Genomic DNA, 26,375 nt, shown 5'->3' with positions numbered 1-26,375 from the left:
TAGACACCTTTGTTCTTAAGAAGTTATTACACTCTTGCTCCACATTATAATTTATAATACGAGATACTTCTTCCTGCCAGATCTTCAGAGCATAAATGTTGACGTAGTCCTGTATGTATTCAAAAGAACGATGGAATCCATCCATGGTGGCCCCCAACTCTTTCAGCTTCGGCATCAATTCACTTGGCTGTGCAAACGGGAAACATAAATTCTATTATTTTGGAGTAGACTGTCAACCACTATAGTCTATCTTTCTCTTATTTGCGTATCTATCTTAAAACAAACTATTTTGAATTGAGTTTACTAAGATGAAAATTACCCATATGTAAATTTCAGACCTACGTTTTCTGAGGAAAATGACCATATTACTCAACAGATTAGGCAAAATAAAAAATTAGCCTTTATAGTTCCTATCTGCTGTAGGGTTAACCAATTTCTTTCAACTATAGGAAGTAACTCAGAATCACAAACAGTTCAATTCTTAAACTTGGGGATCAACAGGTGAAGGAAAGAAGTACTGGTTTTAAACAGGATTTTCTTTAATACGACTGGATTACAGTAAAGGATCAAAAAGCACATCCGCTAATTGTACTGAAAATCATATATTAGATCTATGTTAGAAGGAAAGGTCTTGTTCACAATTGTTAAAAATGGTGCTGTAGCCCATTTTGCAAGCTGAGGAAGAGAAAGAGAAAGGACAGACTCATTTTGGTCATGTGGTACCTTGGCTCGAGGGTTGAAGATCAATCCCCTATGAAGAGCAAAAGCAACACGTTTTACTAGCTCCTTTCTTATTCCGTCTTCCAGCAACTGTTTCGGATCCACCTATGTGCAAATTGAAGAGTAATAAATGGCAGTGAGGAAAAGCTCGGTCCTGAAGAAATCCACAGGAAAAACGGTTTCCAGAATCCACTGTGGAACACTCTTCTACCTCTTTTCTAAAGGATCAGGACTGTTTTCCTTTCCTCTTCCTCTGTGAACTTGTGTAGCTAAGACAGAATTAGACTCACTTCTTTAGGACTTGGTTTATCTCGGTAAATTCATGATGATAATTTTACAATATGACATTTCAAAGATGGTGGGTATGGAAAGTCTTAAGTTGCCTCACATTTTAATAATTTCATTAAAAGTAAAAAGTGCCTCTTTTTTGATCACTTGAAGGAGGGAGTGGAGTGAAGGGCCTGCATTTGAATTCACTGTCTTTTCAGGGCATCGATAGCCAGATGGACAAACTCAAGTTTTGAGTTGGACCACGCTGCAAATTTAATGATTCTCTTTTTTTTTTGAGCATTCTTGGAATGGTTCTGTATTTAATTTGGGGGATAAAATGAAAAAGCAAATCTGCTATCTAACTCTTTAAGTTTATTTTGCTGGTTCATTTTTTCTGTAATGAGAAAGCTTTTGTTATTTCCCCACAGACAGTCTCCTATCAGAGCCATAAAACATCAAATCATTTTAAAGCACACTGCTTTGAATTCCGACTTGTTTCTTTTTTAAATTTGTAAAGAACCATTATTTTAAAAAGTCATAAAGGCAACTGGTGGGGTCCATCTGGGTTTGATTATATTTAAACTTTCACGAAGACAAATGCAGTGCAAGTTGCAGAACTGACAAAAGCCAGAAACACACGTTGAATTACATCATGACTATGCAGCTGGCCACATCCAGACTGGGGAGAGACTGTAGGTCAAAGGCTTTGGGTTCTTCAACAGATAAATTGTACGATAAAAAAGAACAGAGAAACCTGGAGATTAAAAGACTTAAAAGACATATTTTAAAAATGGGCAAGTATAAATTATAATGTAGAGAGATTTACTTTTGGATAATGAAACTCTAAACAGAGACGGATTGGGTCAGGGCACATAAGGAGGGCCCTAGGGTGGGAGCTGGCTCCATTACATTTCTCGCCTGGAGTGGTGGTGAAAAGAAATGGTATTTCCCTTAGAATAACTCATGAAGCTACATAATTGTTTCTGTAGCTTTCAGTATCTCTGTTCTATTTTATGATAAAAAGGTAAATTATAAATACATATAATTGATGAGAAAAGAAAATCAAAGTAACATGAAGTTTTGAAAGATATATTCCTTATAAGGACAGATTTAATGAAAAAGAATGAAATCTTTTCATGAATCGAAAGGTCTCAAATGGACCTTCCAATGCTTCCTAGACTTTTACTAACCTACGGAGTGCTCAGAGCTAAGAGAAAGCCCCTTCACAGTCCCTTCCTCACATTTCTAGCCATTCCCCTGAAGTTAGCAACAGTTAACAGGTTTCATATGCATCTTCCAGACCTATCTTTATCCAATTGCATACACATTTGTCCTTAAATACATATTTAATTTCAAAAGTCTACATGGGATGATATATACATACAAACACCTCGTTCTGCAATTGGCTTTTTTCACTTCAAGTCTTGGAAATCTCCCCGTGGCAATTTCTTTTCCAATGGCAGCAATCCCTAGCACGAGTGCACCATGATATTCAGCCATTCTCTTCCTGATAAACACTTAGATTATTTCTTTTTTTTTTTTGGGGGGGGGCTACCTCTAACAATGAACACTTACATCTCGGTGTATATCTCACTTGTTTTAAGTCATACTGACTAAAGTGAACTTATACTTTTTATAAGTGTTTGAAATAGATCCTTAACCTTGGGAGGTTAAAGGTTAGCAAGGGCCCTGAGTTGTTGGACTGGCAAAGACAGTCCGTTAGATATTCCCTCTGCTCTTATTATCTGAAAGCTTGTGGCTGAAGACTTACACTTTTCTTAAAGGTCTTTCCTGTGATAGTTATTGCTAATTGTTATGTTTTATTAAATCCTTTTTATACTGGTCACTTTGCATATGCAACGCTTCATCTGGCCCAAGGATTCATCACTACTTTATGGATTAATAAGAAGTGATAACCTGAACGTATACTCTCTGCATAGAAACTGGCATCAGACCTAAAGCATGTTTAATGGATTCTATTAGTATTCTATTAGTATATATAATAGAATTTCTTTTAACACACTTCCAGAAAATACACACTAAAGTTCCATATCTATTTTAGGGTCATTTCCTATATTTTCTTGGATTTTATCAATACAAATGTTAATCTGGCAATTTGATAAATATAAATTTGTTTAAAAATCAGAAATGTTCAGATTCTACAGACGTCAGAGAAACGGAAAATAACAGCACCATGAACTATGTGAACGGGCACATCACTAGGCATCACAGGGCTGTAAGTTAAAACAGCAATGAGACACCACTTTATACCCCTCGGCAGAGCAGAAGGTAGAAAGCGCACAATAACAGTACAGGCAAAAGTGTAGGTAGATACACAGCAAACAGTCATTTCAGAAGATCATCTGGCAGTATTGAGACAAACTAAGTATCAACATGCCCTATGAGCCAGCGACACATTCTTGGGTCCATACGAGTAGATTTCAGAGATGCTCATCTCGACAGTGTTTATGATGATGAGGAACGTAGGTGTGCTGCTGGGCAACACAGATGTCTGTCCCTGGGGCAATGGCTAAGTAAAAGGTGACATTCTCTGCAATAGTGAGAAGTAACCACCTACCAGACCCAGAGCAACATGAATTTATTTCAAAAGCAGTAACTAGTGAGAAAAGTTGGAGAAAGAATGAAGAGACAGAGCACAATGATTTAGATAACTCAAGAACACGTGCTTACATCAAATTACACCACATGCGAATACCAAGGATGCCTGCACATATATCACACGTACAGAGTGGGTGTTGTGGGGATGGGAACAGGCGTGGGCATCAGATGAGAAAGGAAAAAAGAAGAGAGGAGCTTCCATGCATCAGTGATGACAATGACCTCAAAATGACAATGGGGTATGATTATCTCAGTGCTTTGCACCTGAGGTGCAACATACAAATATTAAAAAGAAAGAAGGGTGGAAGAGAGAGAGAGAGAGAGAGAGAGAGAGAGAGAGAGAGAGAGAGCTCGCTATTCCAAGGGAACTGAATCATTTTGTTTTCCTTATTATTATAAAGAGTCAATAAAATGGATTTGCCTTAGATTTAAATAACTCTTGGGTATTATGAAAAATAAAGACTGTAATGCTCTCTGCCCCTCTATCAATCCATGAGTGAAGTGAATGTGAAACAGCAAGGGATGCAAGATGCTAAGGTCTTTCCCTGTTCCCCATGGGATAAATACCACAGTAATCCAAACCCAGGGTCTTACTACCAGGCCACGCAGACCAGCATCAGAGCCGTTACCTTGATGATGCCGACTAAAGTGGTTTTCATCATTAAGATGCCTTCAGTAAAAATGGAAATCGCATGAGTCAGCTTGGCAACCTTTAAGAAAGAAAAAGAGATAACAGACCCATCATTTCTAAGGGAAGCTAAAACAATCGGCTAATGGTCCCAAAATGGGGAAAGACAATAGGAACAAGTATGCAGCTTTAGGACGCTTGTGTGTCCCTGTCCCAATCAGAAATGAGGCTTTGTGGTGTCACTGAGACCACTGCTAGACATTTTCAGAAACCGAGTCAGAAGACATAAAATAGTTCTTTAAGCTTTGACCAATCATTTCTCCTTCTTTGGGCCTCAGTTTCTCATGCATAAAATGAGGGCAGGACTTAATGACATGGATGGTCCCTTCCAAGTAGAAATAGCTCTTCGAGACTCTACGAAGATAATCTCCCCTTTCCTGCCTTCTATGTTTGTTTCAAGCAACAGAGACATTGATAAGGTAGACAGGTGCTACATTTTTCAGTTAGAATAAATGTGGAAATTCCAAGCTTGAAACTCTAAATTCATGATGTAATTTTTGGAGCTCTGTCTGAGTGTGAAATTGATACAGGAATAAAATGTGCTAACAACAGACATCGTATTTTCAATTTTCACTTGATTTTACTTTTCACATCTTTAAGTTCAGGGAGAAAGAAAAGCGGAGGTGTTTGGGAAAAATGACCTCTGAGGTGCTTAACTCTTGAGTGGGCTTAAAAGTCTGGCTGTAGGAAATGGTTAATGGAATACAGATTTTTTGAGCCATGGTTTGACATACCAAGCAGGAACCTGAATGTGAAAAGTCTAGGCAATCAGGCCCAAGAAGAATAAGGGCTGATTCAGCAGAGTGATTAGCTGAGGTCCGTCCACTTCCTCTGAGAACACTCAGGCAGGTAAGGCCCTCAATGACACCAGGACAGCGGAACAAATAAAGGTGTGATTGTACTGACGCGGCAAACGTAGTTATCATTGAGTGACGGAAAAAAAATCAGAATTGATCTGGTGGTCCTGGGAATATGGCAGATGACAGACCTATGGTATTTCATGGTGTGGGTTTTAAATATCAAAAGGCACGAGTCAAAGGGACACGCCACCTCATATCGTGGGCCAAGCTGAGCGTAGTCTCTCAGCTTTTCTTTGTCCAGGCGGGTCGGCACTTCAATAATATCGTGGGTCTGAAGCTTTATGATCTTAAGCAGAGAAGTAAACATGCTTTCTGGAATGATCTGCAAAACCTTTAAGGAAAGGGAAAAGCAGAAAAACAATTGAAAATCTCTTTCATTTTCTTAGCTGATAAATGCGAGGGTGACAGTAAGGGTCCAGTGAGTACAAAGCCATTTGTCTACTGGAGGGGGTGCTCTTTTAATAACTGCTCTCAGGCACAGGGTATGTTCCTGCTCATAGATATACAGCTAATCCTCATACAAATGCTGCAAAAACATCTATCTTTTCCACATGGCAAACTTGTAAAAGATTGAGGTCAGAAACATGAAGTAACATGGCCGTAGAACACTCGGCTAGGAGGTGACACAGGTAAATTTTGAATCCAGGCCTGTCTGGCTCCTCACTATAGCATAAGTTCTTGAAACAAGGACCAAATTTCCCCTGAAAACTTCAAATTCCAACCAGGTTATGTTGGCTCTTTATCTGGTACTTCTTACCTACCAGCTCTGTGACTTTACAGAAGCCATTATAATCTCTGTTCTTCAGTTCCTAAACCTATAAAATAGGGTTAAAACCACCAGCACTTAAAAAACAGGTGTAAACAGCACTTAAAAAAAGTTCTTTGAAAGTAAAACCACATCTGTACATCCACAGTACCTGTAAGAATACGTTTATTTTCAGGTATTGCAAATTTCTGGGATAAAATTAAGAGGGGAAAGAAACACGGGTGTACTTTTTATAGGGCTCCCAACCATACCTTATGTAGTTAAAGTAGCAGTTATTTTGCCAATAAAATAAACGTCGCCTTGATGCATCTCTTACCTTTCTCACGTAGGACACCAATTCACCAGAATAATACTGAGACACACTGAGAAGATCAGGGCTATTTGCTTGATTAATACGAAGAAGGGGCAAGTCAAGGGCAGAAGCAAGCTGGAAGAAAAATAAGATGTATCTGTTCCTCTTTTTCGAGTCCTAGCAACCTCTGTATTTCCAGAAATAGTAACATATCACAAAGCTCTTGGGCTTTACCCAAGGAAGCAACAACCACTGAACTTCATCAATGTCATTAATAGTTTCTGACACAATATAAGTTTTAAATGATAGTCTTCGGCGACAGCGGTGGTTCTCAAGCTGTGGTCCCTGGACCAGAGCCTCGGCCTCACCTGGGGACTTACTAGAGATGCCAGTTCTTGAGCTCCAGCCCAGACGTACTTAATCGGACATTCTGGGGCCAGAACCCAGCCATCTGTGTTGTGACAAGACCCCCGGGGATTCTCGCGTACCCGCAAGTTTGAAAGGCACTGTGCTATAGAAGACAGCTTGCCCTCTGTGGAAATCAAACATTTTGACTGTATTGACTTCGATCAAAGATGCTGTGGCCTGGAAGACGTGCCATCACTTTATGTACCACTCAGAGAGAAAAAGACATGCTGACAACTAAACTACACTGCGCCATCAATGATAAAACCCATCCTCAATCACAGAGTTGTTAGCATATGAAAGAAAGTGCACTTCAGAATTGATATATGGGGTAATGCCATCGGAAGACACTGAGTAAATTATCTGTCCATTTATCATGATCTGAAATTATCTTGGAATCAAGGGCCATGCAGGATTTTAAAAATGAGTACGTAATAGGATTTATAGTTCCCTCTAGGAAATCAAGTACCCACAGGATTCACATTTTTAGTATACTGGTAAAACCTTAAAAAAATTTACTTCTCTCATTTAAAAACAATTTTCTGTACGATACTCCAACTTACTAATTCAAACTTCAAATACTTCTGGCACCCTTTGAAGCTATGCTCTCAGAGAAGAATCGCTAACAATTTTCAGTTTATAAAAAAATCCTTAAGTTATCCAAATGTCTAAAAGGACGAAATCTTGGGCCGAATGAACAAATCAGGTCAACTCTTTCCCAGTAGCTGAGAATGAGGTCTCACTGTTCTTTGCTTACCTTCAGGAATGTAGCTCTGAGTTTAGTTACCATGGATGGGTTTACCCTTATGCTCTCTTGCATGATAGAAGTGAAACTGTAAAAAAGGAGTAGATGGTTAGAAGACTTTCCCGGTGGCGGGCATCCAGCGCAAACGTCAGGCTGTCCACATTACCTGTCAATTAACTGCCAAGCAAAAGAAAGGTCCCCTACAATCTGCATCGTGATCAGGACCTCCTCTTTAATATTAATGGTTCGGATCATTTGGTGGAGAAACTTGCGAGTGTCAGCAAGAAACTGACATACTTGCAGATTGGATTCCAACTGGTGAAATTCTTGAACCTGTGTTACATAAATACAATTAATTGAAAAATCTTGAATGGCTTCTGTAGTGTTCATTTCTTTCCACCCTACGTACTAAGAACTTCTTGGCAAAATTTTTAGTTCAAATTACAATTTCTGAAATGTGTAAGCCAAGTCATAAAACAATGCACTAGGATTAGAAAATGTTGCCCTATTTCTTATCCTGTAAATATATGACATAATAAGTGAATACTCCCAATTTCCATTTCAGTATCAATAAACATGTATTGGATAATCCTCTTAATTCTGAACATTTGCAGGACGGCTAAAAAACAAAACAAGTTACATCACAACAAGGTGGTGGCATTTGTACACTATTAAGTTCTTTGGATGTACTCTTTAAAAACAAAATAATGAGTCTACAGTGTCTGACATTTTAATGCACCCAATTCACGGGGCCTGGGCTATATATCAAAATAAATAATGCAAAAGATAAAAAGACATCTGAGATTTACAAAGTTGTTTATCGTTCTACCATAGACTAGAAAATCCAAAAACAACCAAAATAGAAATAGTACAAGTGAGCAATTGTTCTGGAATGGTTAGGGAACCTGGTACGCTAACAATGGACTATTATACTGAGTGGCCATTTAACAGTGACCATCCTAAAAACCTTGCAAAAATAAGAAAAAGCTCACAAGAAAGTATGCCAAATAAAAAAGAGCATTAATTAATCTCTAAAAATGTACAACAATACCAATTAAACAGGGTTTCAGATGAATATCAGTAATGTTTTCAAAATAACAGAGTGTATGGTTATTGTTCTGATGCTTTTGTTTATTTTCCATTTTAAATCTAGTTAAACATATAAGTAAAAATTTAAGAGTATGGAGGCATAATAATTCTTTTTTGGTGCAATCACTTTTTGAGTAGATAAAAAACAATAAACAATTTTTTTCAGAAAAGAAAATGTATCATTTATAAGCATATGATTATCATTCAACTATTTTTATTTTTTGTGTATTCTTTTCTAGTTTTTCCCCCCAACGTACATACTTTTTACAAACCTAAAAATGGTGCATATAATGCAATTTTATTTTTTCTTTTACTTCTTTACCACACTTTTCTTAATGTTTCTATATTGGTTTCATAATTATTTTGCTGAGACTTCATATTTCCACAAGTGGAAATATCATAATTTTTGCTACCATTCTCTTCATGCTGGTCATTTAATTATTTTCCCCATTTTAGGACACTGTATATGCCATAACAGTGGGCACATTAATTCATACTGCTTTTGCTTCTGACAAAATATTCTCTTAGATATATTTCCAGGAGCAGATTGCTAGATGCATCTAAAGGTATGATTCATTTAGAAAGACTTTTCTTACCTCCTCCAATGCTTGTATTAGTTGCACAGTTTTTCTGCCTGCAGCAGTAGAATCATCATAGTTTAAAGACAATATTTGTTTTGAGATCTCTCTGAACCAAGCTTGAAGATTTTCTATTAATACAGAAACAAGGAAAGACTAGTGAAATCCCAGAAGTCCTGTCACTGTGGCTTTGAATTTAATTAAATAATCCTTTACAAACCTAGTTCTTAATCACAGAGCTTTTATTCTCCTTACAATAACAACAAAAATGCCTGGGGCATGCAACCTGGTAGAAGAGATGAAACTGTCGATGTGAGTAGCTTAGTCTATGACACCTAGCAGAGAAGGGTTAAAGGCCCAAGGACAGGGTGTAAACCAACGTGAGCCGAGGGGGCAGTGGCGGAGGAGGAGTTGGGAAGGAACTGAAGGATGGGAGTGGAGTAATTGGGGAGAGTTTTCTGGAGAAGTGAGGATGGGTACAGATCTGGACAGGCAGAGAGAGAAAGAGGGATAGTTTATCCCTGGATGAAGGGACCCACCTGGCAGAGGCTTTGGAGCAAAAATGACAATGGCATGTCTTGGGGGAAAGTAGAGACCAATGCGCCAGGACTATGACCTACGAGTGGTGAGTTGTGGAGAAGTCTGAACTGATTAGGTGATGCCATCTGCATTCACACACCAGCTGGCATTTCTCATGGCAGACAAAGGGCAAGGGGTTAATATACTTCACGTACCATCAGTACGTGAAGCTCTAAGCTTTGCCTCATTCAATCTTCACAACAATCTATGGAGGTAGGAATTTGTACCCATTTCTCAAATAAGAAAGCTGATGCTCAGAGATATTAAGAATCCTATGCTGGGCTACAGTTACTAAATTCTGGTAGAACCAGGATTTTCACAACTGTCTGTCCCGATTCAAAGGCTTTACTCTTTTCACCTCACCAAGTTGATTCTCTAAATTACAGTTTGTTTTTTTTTATCCATGGGATGATTTCACTTTAATAAAAGCACTTCAGGGCTTATAAGCTAAGTTATCATAATTGACATGAGGAACACCAGTTGTGGTTTTGAAGGTTTTTTTGTAGGACTGAGGGGCATGGAGCAGTACAAAGAGCAGGAGATGGAGATTCTGATGTGATGAGTGACACCCAGGCTCTAGACCTTTGTTACCTTAGGCAAGTGGTTACATTTTTAAGCTTCATTTTCCTTACATATAAGATAAGGATAAAGATGTTTATCTTACAAGGTTGTAAGGATCAAATGAGAAATATTTGTGAAAGTCCTTCCAAAGTACATATGCTATGTAGCCAGAAAAAGTATAAGATGCTGTTTTGAATGACCTCTGAAACAATGCTGGTATTTGTAAGAACTAAAAGAGACTAAAACAGAGATCAATGTGCCTGATTCTACACAACTAATCTAGTCAGAATGTTATAGGTGGTTCTTTGGTTTTTAGTTACAATAATAGCAACCTACAAAACAAGTTGCCAATTTATATCGCATCATTAAAAACTCGCTGACTTTTTCCAATAAGAACAATAATGTAATTTGGAACTGTATTTTAGACAACCATTCAGCATCAAACAAATCAACAAAAGCCAAATACGGTAATCACAAGCTCATACTGATTATAAATAGAAAAGTTTTCTTTATAAAAAGCTATACTGTATAATTAACTTCATGGAAATGAATTTGACAGTTAAAACAAACATTCAACATTAACAAAATAGTATAATTTGTCACCTTAAAATTCAGAACGGTCTTTCAAGGGCAATTTGAAAGGTTCCTATCTAGAGAAAGATCTGAAGTGATACCACAATTTTTCCATAGATGAAATTTCCTAAAAGAACCAGGATCAAAACCGTTAAAACTTAAGCTATGTTTAAGTTTCAAAACAGTCTGCAGCAGGTCCCCTCTTCCGCCACTAGGTGGCAGGTGCCTCAGTGACAAAGCACCACACAAGATTAGAAAACAATCTTAGATATCATCTACTTTGATAGTTATTAATATTCTTGAGTGAACTAGCCTTATGAGCAGATCATGACAATTACAGGTCCTTTTCCCCTTGCCCCAAATGCACACATGCTGACACACTGGTTTTGCAGACAGTGGTGGGGGTGGGACGATGGACTACGCTTCTCTAAGGATTATGTGAACCAGAGAGGAAGAACCCGTGATTTAGCCTAAACTCAGGTTTCAAAGATAAGAAACCTGAAGTCCAGAGAGGATAAGGAGAACGCCCAAGGGATCTTCACCAGCAATGTCCTAGCACACAATGATGACAACCTAAGGACTTTGACTCTGCCCATGTCCAATAATCTGTGTACGCATTTCTACCACACCAGTATTTCCCCTTCAGCAATTACCATTTTTCTCCACTCTGGTTAGGGGTTTCACTCCTGAGAAGACATCAGCAAGCTCTGTCATCCGCTCTGAGCCCTCTTTCTTGTAATGCTCCCATTTGGCTTGCTTTTCTGAAAGCATTTGCTTGAACATCTGTTAAAGGGACACGAGATTTATTTACTTAAGAGGAAATCCAGATCGGGCAGTTTACTAAGAAAGCATGAGTGACACCGAATTTATTATAAAAAAAGATGCCCAACATTAACATTACCCTGATGCCGTCCCTTAAGCCTCACTTCTTTATACAAATGGAGGGCAAAGCTCGATCGTCGCTAAGACAGTGGTTTTCAGAGCAACTGTACCAGAGCACCGCCTGGATGGCTTTCCAGTTTTCAGATTCCCAAGCCTCACCCCTGATGATTCTGGTTCAGGTGACCTTGGGTAGGCCAGGAATCAGCATTTTTAATGTGAAATTCAATTTGGTGACTACTGTTCTAAGTCCCTTCGAGGCAACAATTTCTGTGATTCTAATTTAATAGCCAGAGAAGGCTGAGTATCATTTTGTCTGATGATTGGGGAATGAACTAAAGTACCTACAAAAATTTTCTTCTTTGATTACAGATGGTTTTTGCTGAACAGTAATTCTGTTCATTAATTCATTCCTTCATAAAATTCAAATTCTATAAAGACTTGGGCAGAGGAGGAAATGGTATAATTCAGGGTTGTTGTTTTTGAAACAAACTTTAAAAACACATTTAAGGTATGTCACAAAGGTACAGGGCTCTTAGGAGTAAAAAATGCACGAATACTGATTTTTCTCATAAGAAATTCTTCATTTCTCAGCATCATAATGAATATTGAAAAGATAAGCAATGGGGTAGGGAGACTCCACCTGCAGATAAAAGGATAAAGGCTGGGTGGAATTTCGTGGGGCCAGTGGCAGAGGAATCTTAGTGATCAGGCAGGATGATTAATCAATGAAATAATAGGATGAGGAACAGTGAGAATTATTTATAGAGCTCACCCTATCTTATTGAGTGCCTGGGATCCATCAATGCCATTTGACCAGCAATAGCAACACAAATATCACTCTGAGGCCTTCATTACACACCAAATGGCTGCGAGCCCTTCAAACACTCACAGGTTGAACCTGTGAGTTCAACCTGTGTCACAGGTTGCGTATTGTGTAAGATGGGATTTGAGATAGGGGATGGTCCTGAAATTAGATGCCCCATCATATAAAGATTAGAAGAAACATAGTTTCAATTAGTATGTTTATTAAGCGAATCAGAAAGTGAGTCTAGAAAAAGGGCTGGAATGGGAGGTAGGAGAGATGAAAATATAGGTTAAAGAGTGACGCTGAAATGTTAGAAATTCAAACATGTCATTGTTTTGGGCAGTTGTTTTGTTTTTGCTCCTTTCTACCAGATCTTTCTCTTCTTTGAAGACCTTTAAGAATGAACTGGTGCTCCCTTAGGCTGTCTTCTGTTTCCCCTCTACCTGAATACACTATTCTAGTCCAATACACTCCAGAGAACAGATCTGATGGGAAATGCAGGCTTGGTCAGATGGCTGACCCACACCGGTCCTGATTTCTACTGACAACTCTGAGCGACAGAATTTTGGGTTGCTGGTGCTCTGGCAGCTGATCCTAACTGGACCGAGGGCATGTCTTCCTTGTGGGCAATTCTCACTTGCCTCTGAAAGGCCAGTTTTGCTTTGACCTACTAATAAGATTCCTAGTTCCCGTTCCTGGGTCTTTCCTGGTTTCTCATCTTGGCTTAATTTTCCTCTTTCCCACTATACTGAGCTCCTTGATTATAGGAACATACATGCCTTGTTCGTTTTTCAATTCCTACGACCTAGCTGGGAACAGGGAAGGTATTCAATAGTGATTTGCTATTCAGAGGGAAAACACTGACCTTATTAAAGAGATCAAAAAGGGGTAGCACTTCGCTGATCTCATAAAGTTATACCAAGAGAAGTCACTGAAAACACTTAGCACCTGCTTTAACATTAGGTTAATAATCAACGTCTGCTTTTACCGAGCTACTTAATAGAAGAACAGAGTATCCAGAAGATAAAGAAACATCTAGTATACCACTGCCCAGACTGAGGCGAGGGTGAGTGCTGGTTCTGAATGGGCACTCATGTCCAGGATGAGTTCCTGGGCCCACCTGATGCAAACCCCCAGGGCTACTGTTTACAAAACCTGAACATTCCCAGGTACCTGCCATTTTTGTTATGCCTGGAGAAGCTTCTCTAGGGATATAACTAACCCCAGCATTTTCTTCATTAAAATCAAATTCCTTCAAGTCCTTAAGAGGCCTTGCTTAAATGCAAATCGTGCATCCTATGTAAGCCCTTTCCAATAGGTATTCATGGCTTTTAAGATGAAGGCTGAAATGCTGCAAGACCCAGCACGGGTTGGCTCCTGCTGACCTTTCGACTTCATTTCAAACCACCTTTCTCTTGTATTCTCTCCCTTCCAACCAACTGGTCTTTCAGTCCTTGGACTGGTCATGCTGTTCCCCACCCTAGAGGACTTAGTCATATCCTGTCCTCTCTCTGGAATGTTCTCCATCATGGTCCCTATCTTTTCTTAGCTAACTCTGACAAGTCCGTTCTTCCGGTCCCTACAGATGCTCTTGCTTCTCTGCTCAGGGAAGCTGTCCAAGCTAGGACAGGATCCTTCATTTCAGGTCCCCAGAGGACTATTTTCCTTTAGAGCACGTATCTCAGTCTGTATTTATATTTTCATTGGTGTGATTCTCTGACTCATGTCCGTATCCCTCCACAATCACTGTATCTCTAATGACACTCGGCACTAAATGCTTGTTCAGTGTTTCATCCCGTCCTTTTCCTATAAGACTTATCTCAGACAGCTGGAATCTGTAGCTTGGATCAGAGATACCGTTATAAAATCCCAATCTTGAAAAGAAAAAATTTAAGCATAACATAACTACGACGTTGGTGATTATTCACTGGCTATTTTTACCTCTTTGAGTATAAACTCAAATTGTGCGGCGTCCAACAGCAACTGAAAGAGGATCTTGGGATTGTACCTGGAGTCTGTCAGGATCTGGTCCTTGATTTGACGAAGGCGTTTGTTGTTTGGGTCACAGGCTAGAAATAGGAAGAAAAGAGTTTCCATTTACTAACTGTGCAGAGAATATCTATGAGACATGAGTTCTTAAATACTTTCCTTCATTTTAAGTCTTTAAAAATAAGCAAAATGAATATCGAAAACAGATGGTGAAATTAATTATAGCATATCTATGCTATGGAGTAAGTACAATTGAACTATGAAATACGACAGTTAGATTTGACGTGGAATGTCACCTGGGATAAAAGCAAGCTGCAGAACAGTGTCTCAAAATTTTGTAAGCATTTTGGGGTTGACTTATTTACTGACTGTCCAATATCGACGGGGAGAGCCTTCTGACACTGTTTCCTAAGTGGGTGGCCTCCTTATGTCCTGTGTTTGGAGTTGCCTTTGTTTAGGCATTGAACGCTGCCATTCAGTTGTGGATAGGTATATGGAAAAGAGTTAACATAGTAGGCCCGAGACTGCCAGCTTCAGAAAGGCCTCTTTGCAAGGTTGGCCCTTGGCCGGCACCTGGGAACGTGGAGTTTCCACCACTTTGAAAGCTGATAACCATGGCCCATTATGCCTTAACGGCTTGTACGATGGTTGTCATGCACACTTGTTTTCCTTCTGGGATCTGGAATTTTGGTATGTGCCAAACTGAGGCTGCCTGGGACCAGCCCCCGATAAAGACCCCAAACACTGAGTTTCTAGTATGGTTCCCTGGTTGGCAACGTTTCACACACGCTGTCACAACTCATTGCTGGGGGAATTAAACACACCCCGTAAGACTCCACTGGGAGAGGATTCTTGGAAGCTTGGGCCTGATTTCCTCCAGACTTTGCCCCTTGTGCCTTTTCCCTTTGCTGATATTGCTTTCTATCCTGTTGCTGTAATAAATCATAGCCATGAGTAAGTACTATTGTATGCTAAGTCTTTCTAATACACAACTGAACCTGGGGTGGTTTTGGAGACTCCTGACACAACAGGGAAATAGGGTTACCCATACAAAGATGTGGCCTCTCCAAAGAGAAAGAACCAGACCTGGAACCATTTTGTTCCTTGTAAAGACCCAAGGGCAAAGCCGGCACTCAGAGCTTTTGGGACTACCCAATATCTAGGCCCAGAGAGTATGGCAACTACTAGGCCAAGGTCACAAAATTAGGCAGAGATTGACCCAGGGATAAAACACCAGAGATGCTGATTCCCTGTGCAGCCTATTAGCTGCCAAGCTAAACTGTTTTAAATAAAACAAACAATATATTTTTAAAAAGTATATAGAATAAAAATTATTGGTATTTGCTGGAATTGGTTTATGGGACCAATTATTATCTAAGAAAGAATCAATGTTTACAAGTCAAAGCTACCAGGACTGCAAATGAAGTCAAAATAGAAACTTGAAGGTAAGGAACACTGTCACAAAGTTCACAGCGGCTCAGGTACAGGGCCCTGGTGGTCCGAGCAGCCCATGTGCACCTTCCTGCCTCCTGCAGTATCTCAGGAGGCCGGGCAGGCATGGAATGACCCTGTTGCATGAGCAAATGTCAGGGCTGTTCTAGTGCCTCCGTCACGCGAGGATGGTGGAGGCCATTTTGTACAATATTGATGTCCAAGTTATTCCATCAAGAGGAGACGAGTGATAACCTGGAGGAGGGCTCAGTTTTCATGGGAAATGACAGAGCTCTGATTTATCATGCATTTTCCAGAACTGCCTTGGATTTGGTGACATTGATCATACAGAGACAATTTTTTTCAGCTTCAAATTTGCCTAAACAAAACAAAAACAGCCACAGCAAATGTATAAGGATCTCCATGTGTCTTTCCATTCATTCTAATTCAGTAAGAAAACTTCTGATACTAATTTGCTTTCATTTTTTGGATAGGGGACATGGTGCATTACAATGAACTTCTCGCTAGGAACCAGGTTTGGCTTCCAGTGTTCTCAGGGTCTAATCCTCTCTCTAAGACCTGACCCTCAGGAATTCAGACTCAGAGAACAGAGGGACCAGATCTTAGGACCGTGATAACCTCGGGGTCAGGCTTCAGTACCTGCCAGCCTTCTCTGCCCAATGCTGGCTCAGAGTGGGTTTGCTCAACAGCTGCAAGGCAGTGCAGAAGCATCCTAAGCCTGGGTGAGATGCTGGCAGGGGGTTAACCGGGGGGAATGTGAAGAACATGTGTCCGTCTCTGATGGAAATATCATACAAACAAAATAAGCAGTTACGTTTCCCACATATGACTCACGACCAGATAGGCACATTCGTTTGTTTCTAGTAAATCATGACCTTGTGCAATCAGGCCAGACAATTGCCAGGCACAGAAATGGAAAATAGATGTGGCTGAAGAGGAAAGCACAGAACTTTGGCCAGCCGAGGCTGTCCCCGGCAGGGTGCAAATCCAGGACGCTGACCACTGGCTCCCAGAACCCAGGCACAGCTGTCAGGCTCAGTCGTCGGGAAGATGGAGATGAGACTGAGTCACTAGAAAACCACAGTTGGTGTCATGATAGAATAAAGTGAAGGCTGGAGTTGTTTATAGACTTGAGAAGGTAAGACTTTTGGTAAAGATTATAGGCTGAGTCAACGTAGTAAAATCCTCCCATTTGAACTGGAGTTTATGTATGACATAAACTCAACTAATTGAAAACATATCCATGAGATGATTAAAAACTTTAGCCATGTATTCATGCTGTGAGTAAACTGTAAACTGAAGAGAGATGTAGGCCAAGAAGCAAAATGATGAAAAGAAAAATTGGAAAGATTTAAGAAGCTGGAGATTTCTAGTGTGAAGACAAAAGGCTGAGGAGAAATTCCACACATTTTCAAAGATACAAAGGATGGGGAACTTCAACTGTTGTTCCCACTGCTGGCTACTCATAGGAAGTGGAAACAGATGGTAGATAGAGGAAGGCTGCAGAATAATCTGGTGTGAATTTTTTTTTTCTTTTTAAGGAGGGTGCAGTTCACAGTGGCCCATGCAGTGATCGAACTGGCAACCTTGGTGTTATTAGCACCACGCTCTCACCAACCGAGCTAACTGGCCACCCCCGTAGAATTTTTTTAGAGCCACAACCTCATCTGAAATAACAAGGTGTTGAAAGTGGTACCTGTCTCAGGGTAAGTTCTCAAGAAAAGTTTGATGATTAAACAACCAAAAGCAGAAGGCTTTACAGGGCAGCTAAATGACACCACTCTCAGCGGGAGGGGCATGTAGCTCTGGAGGAGTGAAGTCATTAGTTAATTAATGTCATCGAGCATTTACTAAGTATAGCAGGTCCTCAAATAACATTATAATGTTGATGCGATACCATAGGAACTTAACTCTTGTTTATATCAGTTAGCCTGTGGTAAGATTGATTTCCTTATACCTCTTTTCATTTATCGTCACAGGACTTATTGTTGATGTTAAGTAAGGACTTACTGTGTAAGGAATTGTGTCAGCTCTGAACAAGCTCAGCTGTTAGTCCAAACTACTCGTTTTTCTACCATTATACCAGGGGTGTTAAAGTCACAGGCTCAGGACCCTGTGCAGGTACTTCACACAATCTGTGAAGCTCCTGACCCTGACAGCCAATAGGGTCTCAAAGAAGACCATGACACAGAAAAGGTGAAGACCCAATCTCCCTTAATTAAGCACTCTGATCCAGCCAGTTTTTCAACTCAGTGGGTCCATCTTTTTCTGTAATCCAAAATTCCTCTTCTTCCATTATGTCTCCAGTCTAGAATTTCTTGTGCTTTTTATTTCACGAACCATCAAGGGCCAGTCAGCGCCTACCTCTGTGTGGAGCTTTCCCCGACCACCTCTGTCCCCCAACCCGAAGTGATGTGTCTCTGCTGCTCTGAACTCAGATCCCACCAACTGTTTCACACATCTGGCTTTAGTCACTGGCTCAGACCTTGTTATTAGTTTCCTATTGCTGGTATAACAAATTGCCACAAACTTAGTGACTTAATATGACATAAATTTATTCTCTTACTGCTCCAGAGGTGAGAAGTCTGAAATGGGTCTCACTGGGCTAAATCCAAGGTGTTAGCAAGGCTGTGCTCCTTCTGGAATCTCCAGGGAAAAATCAGTTTTCTTGTGTTTTTTAGCTTCTAGAGGCGACCTGTATTCCTTGGCCTGTGGCCCCTTCCATTGTTAAAGCCAGCAATGGCTTGTCCAGTCTTTTTCAGGATGCCACCTCTCTAGTTGTCTCTTCTGCTCCCCTCTTCCAGATATAAGGACCCCTGTGATTCCACTGGGATAATCTCCTTACTTATGGTCAAGTGTTTAGCAACATTAATTCCATCTTCCACTTAATCCCCCTTTGCCATATAACATGCCCACAGGTTCCAGGGATTAGGCCATAAATATCTTTGGGAGGGTGGGCTGAGGAATTATTCTGCCCACCACAGATCTGTACTTGTACTTTCTCATACGGATACACCCCATCTCCCCAGTTTGACCAGTGACAAGCTCCTTGAACATGGGAGGTGAATTTCCTCAGATTTCCCGGCACCTCGTAGTACCTGACAAAGGATCCGTTAGCTGGGCCGCTAACTTATCCAAGCAGACACAAAAATGACTCATTTAGAAAAGCAACTTGATGCTCATTCAAGGGCTAACGCACTTTGCATCATGAAGTAGATCTTAATTCTGAAAGCCTTTATAGGAGTGACGCAGACGGCCACACCTTTTGCACTTACCCGAGTCCGCTGTGTGCAGCATGAGCCATCGGATGGCTACATTGCAGTCTCTCAGACAGTTCAGGAGCTTTGGGATGTTGTCCAAAACCATCTCCTCCCTTAAATAACCTTCTTTCAGGAACTGTAGCACTTGGGCGTGCACTCTTTCACTGACAGTAGCGTATCTGCTTGCCTTTGAAAATGAAAAACTTGAATTACATAAAAATATAAAGAGAATTCTCTTGAAAGTGAATCAGATTCAAATAAATCCCTGCACAGATGATACCATTTCTGTATGAGATGAATAACATATGCACTAGGCTAAATCCAAGGTGTCGGCAAGGCTGTGCGCCTTTAACAATGGAAGGGGCCACAGGCCAAGGAATACAGATAGCCTCTAGAAGCTAAAATACACAAGAAAACTGATTTTTCCCTGGAGCTTCCAGTCGATAAGGCTCAAAGGCAAGTGCTTTACTGGACATTTTTGAAAAGAATATTGGAGTAAGAATTAAGAGCCTAAAATCTAGCTCTGGCTGTGATATAATATTGTCTGACTTTGGGTTTAACCTTTGCGTATTGGTTTCTTTAAATGTAAACTGGGGACCTGGGTCAAGTGGTTCCTACGATCCCTTGTCTCAACTTGGGTGGAAAAGAAACATAAAGCAGAAGCTAAACTATCTGTTCTTTCTATTATTACCAACAACGGAGGCAGAGCAGAGCAAAAACACTAAAAGATGAGGCTTCTACGAATACATGACAGTTTAACAAAAAACACACCTCAGTGTATCAAAAGTGAATTTTCAAACCAGCCTTTTGGATATTTGGTCATTCTGCTTTACCTAAACCAAGAGTTAAATGTTAAACACCATTAACCAAGTCAGGTTAGTTTAAAATTATCCCTAGGTGCTTCATCAGGAGACTCTGAAGAACTTCTTACAATATCACAAATGAGAAGATGCACTTTTGGAAAGGAACTTTAGTAATGAAAAATTAATGCTCTGATGCCGGTTTAGCACAGAAGCATCACTTCCCTAATATCTTTCTAGGAGACATTCCAAAATTGAAATTATTTTGTGCATTACTAATGGAATTCAATTTATTTGAATAAAACATTCTTTGAATCAATATTATTCTATCCACACTGGAAACTCAAAAACTCAGGCAGCCAGGCTGAGGAAGAGAACTGTTTAGAAATACCAAGGATGCTAGAATTTAACTTTAGTTTTCATTCTTCTGTTTATTCAGGTTATTTCCTTTTGTTCTGTGCTCTAATCAAAGAGACACAATGTAGCCATTTAAACTACAACGACGAATATCTTTAGTCTTGTTAGTTATTTTACACATCAGAAATGATGAATTTAAATTACAGGGCATATTGCCTACGTTCAGTTACCATCTTCGATACTCATGCTACTAATGCAAACATTCAAATTATAGCTACTGGTGAAAGTAGCTCCATCTATAAGGACAGTCTTTAATAAGAGTACATGAAGTCAATGGGACCCTGTTACTCTGATTCATCTTAGTTTGTTGAATCTTCCTTAGGACCCAAGTCTCCCATCTACATATATCACATAAGGTAAAAATCCATAGTCATCTATCTTATTCTGACGTACAAAATTCACTTTTCATTAATCATTGCATTCATATTTTCGTGGACATCTTCCAAATGACTTGGGAAACCTACTTAGCTCATTTCCTACCCTATTCACATAGGATAGCAGTTGTTTGAGGATCCTCTCTGAGCAGCCAGAACCTACCTGTTCTCTGACATTTGAAGGGTCCAGGGTATTGTTTAAAGCCGTTTTTGCAGCTTTGTAAGGCTCCCAAGCATCTGCTAGATTAACGGTGATCCCCATGTAAATACTAATTACCTGAAAGAGGACACAGTCAGTCAGTAGTCATTCAAGGCAAGGGGCTGGGAAAATGCAAAGTTAGAGAAGACATCGTCCACTCCTTCAAGTTTAAATGTTATGCCAATGAAAATCAATGAAAAAACCAAGATTTTCCAGATATATAGGTAAGTGTTCTTCCTTCTGAGCACTCTGGAACAAGAGTGACAATGTTGTTATTCATGGAAAAGTAACTAAAATAAACTGCTTTCAAACTTTCAAACTGCTGTGGGTTAGATCCTAGATGAAGAAAAATGAAAGGGGACAGAAAAGCAGACTTTGACATTGACTAGAGAACATACTTAAAAATTTTCATCTCAGCCTTTATACTCTTAAAAGTTACTAAAGACCCCAAAGAACATTTTCATTTTAATGTGGGTTATATCTATTGCTGTTAATTGTATTACACATGAAAACTGAAAAATTTAAAAATATTAATTCATTTAAAATAACAATAAACTAATTATATGCTAACATAAATTTTTTCATAAAGAAAAGCAAACCAAAGTTTTCCCAAAAATATCTGTGCGAAAGAAATTGTTTTCCATTTATTTAAAAAAATATTTTATACAGTCCCTCATCATCCCTATTAATGTTTTTCTTTAAAATTCTCTTGGTGCAATACCAGTATTTTCTCACTAGCTTTTTATTGGTTGGCATTTGCCTAGCATTTACATTTATTTTTATTCCATTCCTTTCACTGTGCCAGGGTGCTTTCATAGGAGCATATATTGTAAGCATCATGTAACTGGATTTTGACCTTCCCTAATATTAAGTGTTTCTGAGGACACGGCATTATGGTCAATGCTTCTTTATTAAGTGTAGGCAAATGAAGCCAGACTAGCACAGTTCTCTTCTTGGCCCCTCAACTCCTAGCTCATGAGGATGATTTATTCATGGACGGGAAACATCATCTCTGAACTGTAGTTTATTCTTCTCATCAGTAAATTTCCTCATTCACAACCCTCATCACAGAGAGTTTGTGATTCAAGCTGGTAAGAAATGATGAAATAAAGTCTGCCCTCTGAGAACATCATCCAATTCCCTGTACTTTGTTAAAATCTCTGTGTGCAAAGGAAACATTTCATGTATATTAACTATGTCATGTCAGTTTTATTCTTTGAAGAATTAATATTTTTAACTGAAACATTTAAAAAATTACAAGCATATCCCGCAGCAATGTAAATCTTTATAGCCCCATCAATATTAGCTTATAGATAAAACTTACTATAAAAGTGAAATTCCTATTCATAAAATGACAAGTCAGATGAATTCTGCTAGCTAGGATTCATAAAAGAGAAAAGGATACAGAAATCCTTCTGTAACTTAGTTGTAATTTCTGTAGCGAAAGGAAGATACATTTTAATACATGGTTTTACCTTGAGAGTATCTATTTAAGAAACAAAACTAATAGGTTCACCAGGAAATTTCACTGGCTAGTTTATTCCTTCATGTTATGATTTATACAATTCTCAACACACTTAAAGTAATTTTACCTAAGTGATTTTACGTCTCACTATTTATAACATTATGAACTCTGGGTTATAGGCCAAAAGAATGGAAAACCCAGTTTTCTGAGAAGCTTGTTACAGAGAAAAAAAGACTAATAATACTTGCCCAGTTATCTGGAAAGTACTTATCCACTATCTCTCTCATTTTTGCTTGATGGGTGTGAAGAATGGAAGGATCGAAGTAGAGGATGACATACAGCATCGCAGCCTGGTTGGCCAGGGCTGTACTGCGATGCTCCGGCAAAGGATACGCTGACACCTGCAACACAGGGACGAGACCCGGAAGAGGCAGCGTTGGTAACATATGCCAAATAAAGGATCTAGTTCTAGAATAGATCAGTCTCTAAAAGTCTGTCTCCTTGGAGGATCCTGGACACTGGAAGCAACTGTCAGATTGTGGCACTGCTCACCACAGCCTTCCTTCTTATTCCTAACCACACGATATTATTCTCCTCCTTCCAGCCCTTGACTCTGCTGCAATTCTAAGTCTTTTCCTTAAAAAAAAAAAAAAAAAAAAAAAAAAGTTTTAACCCTACGTCTCCCAGGAGTTGTCCATTTCTCTACCTTCCCCACCACAGACAATCTCTTAGAACTGACAGAGTCCATACAAACTTTTGCTATTTAATCACTTCCTGTTTATTCTTTAACTCACGGAAATTTGACTTTCACAATCACCCAATTCAGTGGCCTTTTTTTAGTGCTCTCACTTAAAGTCTTTCAGGAATGAAACTCTCTCCTCTGGTTTCCCAGACACCACTCTTCTACTCAGTCTGCTTTGCTGGCCGTTGTCCTTCTGCCTGTCTTTTAAATGCCTGTGAGCCCCAGGGCTCCATCGCCTCATGCAAAAGGCATCTTTGGCTGCAGAGCCTGTGTCACCTCAAGGACCATAAGCAGAAATGGAGGGAACTGTCACAAAGACAGACAGAGCAATGTCACATGGACTCTGCAAACAGGAAACAGGTCAGGTCTCTGGAAGCTCCTGAGGCTACAAACCAGAAAGTCTTCATGTTTCTCCCATTTGCCCAACTTTTCTCTCTCTCCAGACTGTTCTCTATAACATGGCAGGATGAGGCTGCCCCAAACTCCAAATTTTGCATGTTGAGTCCAGAAACTGTGTCTCAGGCTAAAGTACCTGGAGAAGGGAATCTGATCCATCTTGGGTCAAGTGACTGCCCTGGTCCAATCGGCCAGGGATGGGAGAGGTGCAGGGCAGAGCTCAGGGTGGACACACAACACAACCACAGCTTAACCCATGTTAATAAAGGTCACAGTGCCAGGAGAAAAGTGAAACACACTGCCCTGAGACGTGGACAAAAGGGACCATGTAAGAGGCAGGAGGGGTAACGATCTTACTGGAGTAAAGAAACAGCATGGGCTTTGAAATCATACAGACCTGAATTCAATTTTGGTTCTGCTGTCTCGTTGGGTGACCTTGTGTAAATTATTGAAGTGCTCTAAGCCTTATTTTTCTCAATGGCAACATGAGGATAATGTTGCCTACTTTGCAAGATTACTGTGACGAATACAGAAAATGATATATGAAAAAAACCCTCCTGATTCTGGTTCACACCGAATTCTCAAGAAATGGCAATAAATATGGAGACCTGGTATCTATAGGTAGCTCCTGATGTTGAGGTGTCTTTAAAAAACTCTTTTATTTACCCTTAACATATCCATACAGAAAATTAACAGGTTACCTAAAGAACTGTACAGAGCAGGTGTGCTCTGTGACACATGATACCCAGTTATCACAGGCCCAACCCTTTACTCTCTCTGGTAAGAAAAATATAAACAATACCTAAAATTATGTATTCTTCAGAAAAAGGTCAAATGGTAATTTTCTTTTGTATCCTTGTAAGTAAGTGAATGAAACACAACCCAGGGAGGAAAGTGAGAAACTCATATGCTGCAGGATCTTTACTCCTGCTCCTACTGCCCTCTTTGCCTGGCCTCCCCTTGTGTCCCCTTTGTCACCTGTCGCAATCTAGCTGCCCCCGTTATAGCACCACAGCACCTGGTGTGTCCCCTAAGCTAACACTCATCTTGCTTTACTGTGATTGCTTTAGTTGTCGGTCTTCTTTCCTTAGCTACAAGCTCAGTATGTGTAGGGGCCGTGGCTTCCCTTCAGCGGAGATGGGTCCCCAGTACGAGCGCATGGACAGGCACATAACACACCCTCAAAGACTATTCCTTAAATGAGTGACTAAACGAATGCATCTTCTTTCCAAATACAGCTCAAATCCCATTGCTTCCCTGAAATCTCGATTTCTGCCCAAATTATTATACCCCTTTCCTCTCCCATCCCAGAGCACAGCTTAAAAGGTTTTAAATAGTTTTTGGCTGCTTTTACTCATTGAAGGAAGGAGTAATTGAGGAGGAAAGTGAAATCAGTCTTTAGAACTCCTAAGACTTTAACAGACTTAATCCCCACCTGGTTGTAAATATCATCAGATCTTAGTCGACCGATGACCATACTGATGAAGGATTCGTTGATAGGCACTCTCCGGAAATAGCCCTCAGGATAGTTGGGTGGCCTTTTGGCTCCTGGTTGGCTGGAATAACCTGTACTTCGAAGCAGCTTACAAATATCGTCCATGTTTGAATCAGCAGAAGATCGAGCGGCACTGAGCCATGGTTACAAGGGAAATAAAGTGTCACACACACACACACACACACATTAAAAACTCAGAAGTCCAACAAAGCAGAATTTCACTATAATTTGAATTTATATAGTGTTAGATATGACCATGGGTCAATTTATATCCTTAAGATTCTAAATTATATTTTCAAAAAGCCTGTTATAGCAAACTTATTAAGATGGGTTCTTATATGTAAATGTGGTTCTAGTAAAAGGTCCATGATCCCTTTTGCAAAATCCATGGGGCTGGATTTGTTTCAGAATATAGCATTTTTCAAATATAAGAAAGTAATATGGTACGTAGATTATGTACGATATAATACTCCACTAGAGTCTCAGCTGGCATGCCGTGATCAACACACATTAACATTTCTGCAGTAAAATTTATGAATACTCACAAGTGAGATAAATAAAACTACCTATGGCCTCATATCTACTCTGGTCAGATTTTGATGCCATATGATTTCAGGTTAGATCACGTTTTGCTATTTTAGGAGTTACTCTGTGTGCAACTGTGTGTGTGAGCACGTGTGTGTATGTATATATTTCCGAGCTCTTTAGATTTCAGGATTGTGCATGAGGAATGTGAACCTGTACCAATGTTTCATAAATTACAAAATAACTTTAAAACGTATGTTAATTTAAGGTGGAATATACACTAACTAGTTTTTCTTGCCAAGGTGCACTGTCTATAGAGACTTAACCAAAACCTCTGTGATTTTCTCTATCGACTGGAGTAGTAATTCCTCAGAGACTGAAAGAATCTTAGACTTGAAGATGACCTCCCACTGGAGGTCATCACAGAGCAGGTGTGCTCTGTGATACATTGGATATCCTATCATATCCTATTAGATAGAAGAATCTCCTTTACCACAACTCTGACTTGCAATTTTTCAGTGTCACTGCAATAATGGATCCTTGCATCCTAATGAATTAGCTGCTGTGCCCAAAGGGACAAAGCCCCATTGTGAAAGCTGGGTTTGAGAAGCAAACTTTTTTTCTTCTTTACATTGTTTATTGTTGTTGTTCTTCCCAGGAACTTTCAGAAATATTGGTGAGGCCATTCAAAGTTCATTTTTAAAAACATGGATGTTACAGCTCATGGTCAAACCTATGTGAATGAATTATGCATGCTGGTGGATACTCTCCGCTCATATAATAAAGCTGAAAGGAAGCAGGCTAGTCAAGTAGCTAAAGATTAATTTAC

At 39.7% G+C, this 26,375-nt stretch overlaps 1 protein-coding gene across 7 annotated transcripts in view; it reads right to left on the bottom strand.

The window, feature by feature from the left end:
* WASHC5 (WASH complex subunit 5) overlaps positions 1–26,375 on the bottom strand; it is a 63,245-nt gene that overhangs the window by 27,866 nt on the left and 9,004 nt on the right. For all 7 annotated transcript variants that reach the window (XR_012490790.1, XR_012490791.1, XM_074316722.1 and 4 more), the window contains 14 exons: positions 24,962–25,154; positions 22,637–22,789; positions 20,888–21,001; positions 19,149–19,320; positions 14,374–14,501; positions 11,399–11,528; positions 9,051–9,163; positions 7,532–7,698; positions 7,378–7,453; positions 6,240–6,350; positions 5,348–5,488; positions 4,239–4,319; positions 724–825; positions 8–187 (listed from right to left, as the gene is read on the bottom strand). Coding sequence is in view for 5 of the 7 variants with exons in the window: in XM_074316722.1 (XP_074172823.1) it covers positions 8–187; positions 724–825; positions 4,239–4,319; positions 5,348–5,488; positions 6,240–6,350; positions 7,378–7,453; positions 7,532–7,698; positions 9,051–9,163; positions 11,399–11,528; positions 14,374–14,501; positions 19,149–19,320; positions 20,888–21,001; positions 22,637–22,789; positions 24,962–25,154 (1,861 nt within the window). In the remaining 2 variants the exon portion in view is untranslated. The remainder of the gene's footprint in view (positions 1–7; positions 188–723; positions 826–4,238; positions 4,320–5,347; positions 5,489–6,239; positions 6,351–7,377; positions 7,454–7,531; positions 7,699–9,050; positions 9,164–11,398; positions 11,529–14,373; positions 14,502–19,148; positions 19,321–20,887; positions 21,002–22,636; positions 22,790–24,961; positions 25,155–26,375) is intronic.

This window comes from Rhinolophus sinicus, linkage group LG12 (assembly GCF_036562045.2).
Source record: "Rhinolophus sinicus isolate RSC01 linkage group LG12, ASM3656204v1, whole genome shotgun sequence".
Lineage (NCBI taxonomy): Eukaryota > Metazoa > Chordata > Mammalia > Chiroptera > Rhinolophidae > Rhinolophus > Rhinolophus sinicus.
This window is presented reverse-complemented; position numbering and strand designations above follow the sequence as displayed.